General features: G+C 42.8%; 1 protein-coding gene across 2 annotated transcripts in view; it reads left to right on the top strand.

The window, feature by feature from the left end:
• Positions 1-264: 264 nt before the first annotated feature.
• The window catches only part of ENTPD7 (ectonucleoside triphosphate diphosphohydrolase 7), a 39,362-nt gene continuing 30,993 nt past the window's right edge, over positions 265-8,633 (top strand). For both annotated transcript variants that reach the window (XM_059054719.2, XM_067024881.1), the window contains exons 1-3: positions 265-498; positions 795-897; positions 2,025-2,207. In XM_059054719.2, coding sequence (XP_058910702.2) covers positions 890-897; positions 2,025-2,207 — 191 coding nt within the window. In that variant the 5' untranslated portion in view covers positions 265-498; positions 795-889. The remainder of the gene's footprint in view (positions 499-794; positions 898-2,024; positions 2,208-8,633) is intronic.

Raw genomic sequence — 8,633 nt, 5'->3', positions numbered from 1 at the left:
CAAGGGATGCACTTGTGTCGCGAACGCCTCGAGACCCACCCACCCGAGCCGCTCCGTCCTGAAAACGGCCGCAGAGAAAACAGCCAGCAGAGAACTCGCGCCACCAAGAGGGCAGCAGCCGCAAGGCACCCGGGCGCCGCTCGGTACTGCTCACCTGTGAGCCACAGCCGACCCCTCCAGGCGGAGCTCCGCACGACGCCCTTCCGGATTGGACGCGCTCGAAATCCCGGGGCGGGCATTAAGGCCTAGCGCTCTAGGGTACTGGCCACCCTGGCTGACCGACGTGCGGCCGACGGAGCTGGTTCGCCCGCGGCCCCTGCTGGGTGGGAGGCGGGCCCCTCTCCTCGGGTCCCCTGTCAGTCATTGGCTCCCTGCGGTTTCCTTGGGGACGTGGCGCCGCCGGCGGCCCAGGCTTCCTTCCGGCTCGGGTAGAGGCCGCCGAGAGCACCTCCGGACCTAGCAGAGCGGAGCTGAGGGAGCCGGCGAGCCGCTCGACCCGTGAGTGCGAGCGCGGGAGGGCTGCGGGGCCGGGAGGGGCGGCGAGGGGAAGAGGGAACCCCCATCCCCGCCACCTGCGGACCGCGGGTTCCTCGAGGACGTCGCTGGCCCTCTAGAATACCCCGCTCCCAGGGAGCCCGGGTAGGGTCCACTGAGCCCCAGGAACAAGAGCATACGGATCTGGAGTGGGAGCCCGGGGAGTGGGTGGACGTCATGAGCTTCTCGTGGTGGGGTATGGGGTTTAGTCTCGTGGGTACTGCTGGAGGTGAGCCGGAACCCCAACCAGCTCTTTCCAGGCTGCAGACTTCGGAGATGACTGGGACGAGGAGACCACCTTCTCAAGGCAAAAGGAAAAGGAGGTGACAGGCCTTGAGACCACTGAAGGGAACCCATGGCTAGGTAAGGTTGCAGACTTTGTCCTCAGCTGGGAGCTCAGTGGGGGGTGGCTGGGAGATTGTTACGAGTGAGGTTTGCCCTAGGGCTGCATCTGGGCTTCGCAGCCTGGGCAGATGGATGCAAAGATCAAAGCTGCATTCTTTTGAAGGCAGATTCAACAATACCTTACTGCCCAGAGCCCCCGGGGTGATAGAGTGAGTGCTCCCTCAGCTCTGGTAAGTGCTAGGTTGTAATGTTCTTTCAAATTTCCACTTGAGTGAGGCTAGGTGCCCCTTGAGGAGGTTAAAAAAAAACCAAACCAAACCAAAACAAAATTTTTTTAATGAACTTTGAAAACAGACCGAGGTCCTTCTGAATTACTGTGGAAAGTGAACTTCACAGTTGAATATGCTTATCCATACATTATAACACTCTGAAGCTTTCAGGAAAGTTTAATGTGGATCTGTGGAGCAACATGTACCAAATGAGACAGTTGTCAAATAGAGTAAGTGGAGAAAGATGCAGAACAGTAGGTATGGTGTAAAACCAAAGGAATGGAGATACACACACAGACACACACACAGATATATTACCTATATGGTATGTATTTATGCTTGTGTATACATAGAGTATCCCTGGGTAACAGTGGTTGCCTCTGAGAGGGAAATGATGGGGTTAAGGCACAAGACTCACTTTCCACTATATATCCTTTAAACTGTTTGATTTTTTTTTATTGTGTGCATGTTACCTATTAAAATATTTTTTAAAATCAGTTGAATAAATTTTCTGACTATCCAGTTTTTTTGACAGCATTCTTGATGGGAATGTTACAAGTGCTCTGATTCTTCAGCGTTATGAGATTGCACAGGGAGACTGGTGATCTTTTCATTAACATGAAGTTGGTTCTTTGAACTGCATCCCAAAGTGCAGACTCTGAAAAAATAGCAGAGAAGGCTTTTTTTATTTATATAGTAGCAGCTCCATGAACTATATATGTCCTTTTCTAAAATTCGAGACTAAATGAACATTTAGACTTCTGGGGGCATAAATTTTTTGCCTTTATCAGGAAGCGCTTTAATTCATCTTAAAATCCATTTTTTAGCACTGGAGAGACTAAGAGACTTTTCTTACTAATGTTTGTCTCATTTCAGGATCAGTTTTTCCTACCTCTGCCCAGCCTCCTGGTACTTCACTGTGCCCACAGTGAGCCCATTTCCCCGGCAGCGGGTGGCATTCCTAGGACTCTTCTTCATATCCTGTCTCCTTTTACTTATGTTAATCATGGACTTTCGACATTGGGGTGCTTCATTACCACGAGACAGGCAGTACGAAAGGTGAGTCAGCTTTACATCGCTTCGATTGGCTTTGGTGTTGAAGTCATAAATATTTTGATAGGCTGTTTAACACACTACCACCTTTGACTCTTTGGGGGAATAACACACTTTTATTAGTAAAACTGCATGCTACGTATTACATAAAGAAGATCTTAAGCCCGATTTTGGCAATGTTCAATTTTGATTCAGGAATGCTGTTGCTGCATTTTAACCATGAAAGACATCTTTGTTTTTTTGTCTTGGTGGACTGACTTACTGATGCATAAATGTTTAGGATTGTTATGTACTCTTGATGAATTGACCCTTTTATCATTATTAAATGACTCTGTTTATCTTTGATTATATTCTTTGCTCTGAAATCTACTAGTCTGGTATTAATATATCAATAGCAACTTCAGCTTTCTTGTGTTAGTGTTAGCATGGTAGATGTTTTTCCATTCTTTTAGTTTCAGCCTATTTGTGTCTTTATGTTTAAAGTGAGCTTCTTGTAGGCAGAGTTTAGTTGAGTCTTTCTTTCTACCCAGTCTGACAATGTTTGCCTTTTATTTGGGCCGTTCAGGCTTTTTTTTTTTTTTTTCTGCGGTACGCAGGGCTCTCACTGTTGTGGCCTCTCCCCACTGCGGAGCACAGGCTCCGGACGCGCAGGCTCAGCGGCCATGGCTCAGGGGCCCAACCACTCCGCGGTATGTGGGATCTTCCCGGACTGGGGCACGAACCCGTGTCCCCTGCATCAGCAGGCGGACTCTAAACCACTGCACCACCAGGGAAGCCCAAGATAACAATGTGAGACTTTTTTTCTTTTTTTTTTTTTTTTTTGCGCAGGCTATTTACATTTATCAATTGTTTAGGTTTTAATCTGTCTTGCTATTTGTTTTCTGCTTGTCACATCTGTTCTTTGTTTGTCTTTCCTCTTTTTTTCTCTTCCCTCTTTTTTCTCTTCTTTTGAATTGAGTACATTTTTTACGATTCCATTATAGCCCCTTTCTTGGCTTATTAGATATAGCTCTTTTTATTTTTTCAGTGGTTGCTTTAGGGTTTAGAGTATACATCTTTAACTTATTACTTCAAGTAATATTATACCTCTTCACACACAGTAAGAACCTAACAACGGTGTACTTTCATTCCTCTTTTTCCCCTTGGCCTTGTTGCTATTGTTGTCATACCTTTTATTTCTACATATGTTATAAGCTCCACCATGTGTTATTATTTTGCTTTAAGCATTCAATTATTTTTTAAAGAGGTTGTTAAAAATTTAAAAAGGCTTGTATATTTACCATTTCTGGGCCCCTTCATTCCTTTGTGTAGATTTCATATTTCCATCTGGTATCATTTTCCTTTTGCCTAAAGGTCTTCCTTTAACATTTCTAGTAGTGTGTGTCTGTGGTTGGTGAATTCTTTAAACTTTTATATGACTGGAAAAGTCTTTATTTTGTTTTCCCTTTAAAAGAAATGTTCACTGAGTATGGAACTCTAGGTTGATCGTTTTTTCTTTCATTACTTTATTGATGATGCTTCACTGTCTTCTGGCTTATCTTAGGAGAAGTTTGCTGTCATTTTTATCTGTGTTCTCTCTGTACATAATGTGTCTTCCTCTGACTGCTTTTAAGGTTTTCTCTTTATTACTGGTTTTAAACAATTTGATTATGATGTGCCTTGGTGTCGTTTTCTTCATGATTCTTTTTTTCTTTTTTTAAAGATTTTTTTAAAAAAATTTTATTTTTATTTTTTAAAATTTATTTATTTTATTTTATTTTTGGCTGTGTTGGGTCTTCATTGCTGCGCACAGGCTTTTCTCTGGTTGTGGTGAGCGGGGGCTACTCTTCATCGGGGTGCACAGGCTTCTCATGTGGCTTATCTTGTTGTGGAGCATGGGCTATAGGCATGTGGGCTTCAGTAGTTGTGGCTCGCAGGCTCCAGAGTGCAGGCTCAGTAGTTGTGACGCACAGGCTTAGTTGCCCCATGGCATGTGGGGTCTTCCTGGACCAGGGCTCAAACCCGTGTCCCCTACATTGGCAGGTAGATTCTTAACCATGGCGCCACCAGGGAAGCCCTAAAGATTTTTTTGATGTGGGCCATTTTTAAAGTCTTTATTGAATTTGTTACAATATCGTTTCTGTTTTATGTTTTGTTTTTTTGGCCCTGAGGCATGTGGAATCTTAGCTCCCACACCAGTAATTGAACCCGCACCCCCTGCATTGGAAGGTGAAGACTTAACCCCTGGACCGCCAGGGAATTCTCTCTTCATGATTCTTATGTTTGTGATTTGTTGATTCTTGGATCTATGGATTGTAATTTTTAATCAAATTTGGAAAAATTTTAACCATTATTTCTTCAAATATTTTTCTATCGTCTCCCACTTTTCCTTTGGTGTCTCCAGTGACATACTGAGTCGTTTGACATTTTCTCACAGCCCACTGATGCTCTATTCATTTCATTTTTTTTTTTTTCAGTTTTTTTTTCTCTCTGTTTTTTCTGGATATTTTATTAATATATTGCTGTGCCTTCCAGTTCATTAGTATTTTCTTCTGTAGAGTCTAATCTCCTGTTAGTTCAGTGAGAACTGAATACCTTTTTTCATAGAAAATATATTTGAATTATTTGATATAGTTTTAATGCCTTACCAGTTGCATAGAAGTTGCTATTTTTTAAAGGTTAGTTTCTGATTAGGCTACAGAATGAAATGATGACATGTATTCATCATATTCAACATGATTTTATCTTTATTGCTTCCCAGAAAGTATCAGTTAGGAGGCTTTGAGCTGCAAGTAACAGTCAGACCAACTTAAATAATAACAAAGTTTATTGGCTTACATAAAAAGAAGTCCAGGGGTAGAGGGACCAAAAGTTCAACATTGGCTGTCAGGATGGGAGTCTCTGTCTCAGTTGCCCATTTTATCATCTTACTAAATGGTTGCATAATAGCAGCCAGGGCTACCTGCATCCTCACTCATGTCCTGCAGGAGAGAAACAGGTCTTCCATGCTTTCTTATAAGAGTGAAGACCCTTCCTGGAAACCTCTAGCAACCCTTTCCTTGAATCATTTTTGGTCAGAATTGGGACACATACCTCCTCCCCTTAATATTTCTGGGTTGTTCTGTCCCCAGAATTTCTCATTTCCTATTCACTTTGGTCATTCATTCATTCATTCATTCAATAAACATTTATTGAGCAGCCATATGTGCTAGGTGATAGGAACTAGGGCATGGAGACTTGGTACTTTTTCTCAAGAAGCTTATATTTTCAAACTTTTCTCCTCTAGCAACACTATTCCTTTGTATTTTTCTTTCTTCCTTTTCAAAGAGGAAACACTTGTTTAGATAGATGACTAGAGTTGTCAACAGTTGGTCTTAAGAAGCCTGTAGCTTTGGAAAACTGAGCCCATAATTTGAGTTTTTTAAATGCTTATTGAGATTTTCTTGACATACCTGAGCACAGTTTCTCACTGGAACATAGCATGGTGTAATTATGGAATTCTATGTAGGATAATACAGCTAGAGTAAAGACTACTGGGCAGTGAGTGGTGATCTATATAGCTGGAGAGGTAGATCAGGCTGGGCCTATTAAGCCATTTTAGGGGGTTTAGACTTTATCTTAAGGGCAAAGGGAAGACTTTGAAAGGCTTTGAAGAGTGATATAATCAGAAATGCTTTTTTTTTTTTTTTTGCGGTACCTGGGCCTCTCACTGTTAAGGGCTCTCCCGTTGCGGAGCACAGGCTCCGGATGCACAGGCTCAGCAGCCATGGCTCACAGGCTTAGCCGCTCCATGGCATGTGGGATCTTCCGGGACTGGGGCACGAACCTGTGTCCCCTGCATCAGCAGGCGGACTCTCAACCACTGCGCCACCAGGGAAGCCCCAGAAATGCTTTTTACAGCAAGGTCACTTTGATGGCATGGTGGAGAATGAATTGGAATCCTCCAGTAGAGAGATGATGGTGGCCTAGACTTGGGTGGCAGCAATGATGATGAAGAGAAGTAAATGCATCTGAGGGATACGTGGGAGGTAGACTGATCTGATAGTTCTTATCTACCACTAAACTCAGGTGTCCAGATTCAATAAATACTTATGCTGAATTAATTGAAACAAGTTAGCCACAGAGCTGAGGAACACACAGACTGTGCCTGTGCAATGATCTTAACAAAATCCTCATACCCTGTAATGCTCTGGCTGAGCAGCCAACAGCCATATAGCCTAGAGCTCCTTGTTCTTTAATGAAACATTATGTGCATATGGCCATAAGTTGCCACGTGTCCTTAAACTTCACTTATGGCTGCCTACATGAGTCATTTAGGAAGCAAACATCTGTTGAGAGCTTGCTGTGTGTGTGACTCTGTGCTAGGCACTAGGGTACAAAGATGAATGAAACGTGGCCCCTGAACTCATGGAGTTAATAATCTAGTTAGAGAGGCAGATGTGAAGGAATAATTGTTTCCTGATGAGATAATAGTTTAACTATGTAGAATCAGGAATAAGGAATCAGGAACTGTACATAGTCAAGAATAAGGAATAAAGTTAAGAATCAGAAATTAATAAGAAGAGGCTTATGAGTAACCAAATTTGATATCACTGAGTTCATGTACTAAGAGCTTATGTACTATACTGATAAGAAAGGGTCTCACATAGAGGCTGTTTACTTTTGTTTTACATACTGTTTTCTTGTTTGTTTGTTTTTGTTTTTTAACTTTTTATTTTATATTGGAGTGTAGTTTGTTAACAATGTTGTGTTAGTTTCAGGTGTACAGAAAAGTGATTCAGTTATACATATACATATATCTATTCTTTTTCAAATCCTTGCCCCATTTAGGTTGTTATATAATATTGAGCAGAGTTTCTTGTGCTATATAATAGGTCCTTGTTGGTTATCCATTTTATTTAATTAATTAATTTATTTATTTATTTATTTTTGGCTGCATTGGGTCTTTGTTGCTGCACGCAGACTTTCTCTAGTTGCGGGGAGTGGGGGCTACTCTTTGTTGCCGTGCGCGGGCTTCTCATTGCAGTGGCTTCTCTTGTTGTAGAGCACGGGCTCTAGGGCGCGCAGGCTTCAGTAGTTGTGGCACACGGGCTCAGTAGTTGTGGCTCGCGGGCTCTAGAGTGCAGGCTCAGTAGTTGTGGCGCATGGGCTTGGTTGCTCCACGGCATGTGGGATCCTCCTGGACCAGGGCTCGAACCCGTGTCCCCCGCATTGGCAGGCAGATTCTTAACCACTGCACCATCAGGGAAGTCCCTGTCCATTTTAAGTATAGTACTGTGTACATGTGCATACTGTTGTAATTAGCTTGGTTCTCTCGTCTCAGGACACAGCAAATAATAGCAAGTTAGAATGGTGGTAGTGGCAAGGGTGTGATGGTCATTAGATACGGGCACACTGATGACAGTAATTAATAACGTACTGACATCTTGACAGTGAGGCAGGAGAGAGGAAGTTTATTAAAAGTAGATTCAGGGGCTTCCCTGGTGGCACAGTGGTTAAGAATCCGCCTGCCAATGCAGGAGACCTGGGTTAGAGCCCGGGTCCGGGAAGATCCCACATGCTGTGGAGCAACTAAGCCCATGCACCACAACTACTGAGCCTGTGCTCTAGAGCCCACAAGCCACAACTACTGAGCCCGCATGCCACAACTACTGAAGCCCGCGCATCTAGAGCCAGTGCTCCGCAACAAGACAAGCCACCACAGTGATAAGCCTGTGCACCTCAATGAAGAGTAGGTCTTGCTCACTGCAACTAGAGAAAGCCTGCTCTCAGCAGAGAAGACCCAACACAGCCAAAAAAATAAAAATAAAAAGTAGACTCAATAACTCAGAATTTCTACAGACGGTTTCTATACTGCTGAACAGTTCTACACATTTTATTAAAACTATTTTATTATACAGTCTAATTATTTGTGTTAACGATGACCTTAAGTCAGTGGTTTTCAACTTTATGTATCCGAATCACTTGGGGACCTTTAAAAATGCAAATAACTGGACTTTTTCTCAAGGTGATTCTAATATGCAGCCTAAGTTGGGAACCATTGCTCTACAGTTCAGTTATGTTTATCTGGGAACGAAACATTGTGGTATAGGGGAAAGAGGATTGATTTTAGAGCTAATCAGCCCGTCATTCTCTAGTTGGATTATCTCAGACAGGTGCTGTATTCTGGGATCTCATTTCTTTAAGTATAAAGTGGAGGTAAAATGCCTGCCTTGTCTTGTCATTTGGATTAAAAAGAAAAAAATCTAGGACTGCCTGGTACATCACAGATATTAGTCTTATTATTATTATTTGGAATAATCTTGATTTTTCTGTTCTTTAATTCTGTTTTGTGCCCTGTAAATATGCAATGAAGATAAGGGGAAGCATTATCTCCGTTTAAATTTTTTCCTTCCAGAATTTCTTTTTTGTGGCAGCTGTTACTACTTAGGCACTGGTAAGCACTAGCTGATG

Source organism: Kogia breviceps, chromosome 2 (assembly GCF_026419965.1).
Source record: "Kogia breviceps isolate mKogBre1 chromosome 2, mKogBre1 haplotype 1, whole genome shotgun sequence".
NCBI lineage: Eukaryota > Metazoa > Chordata > Mammalia > Artiodactyla > Physeteridae > Kogia > Kogia breviceps.
The sequence above is the reverse complement of the archived record's forward strand: the minus strand, read 5'-3'. Positions and strand labels throughout refer to the sequence as shown.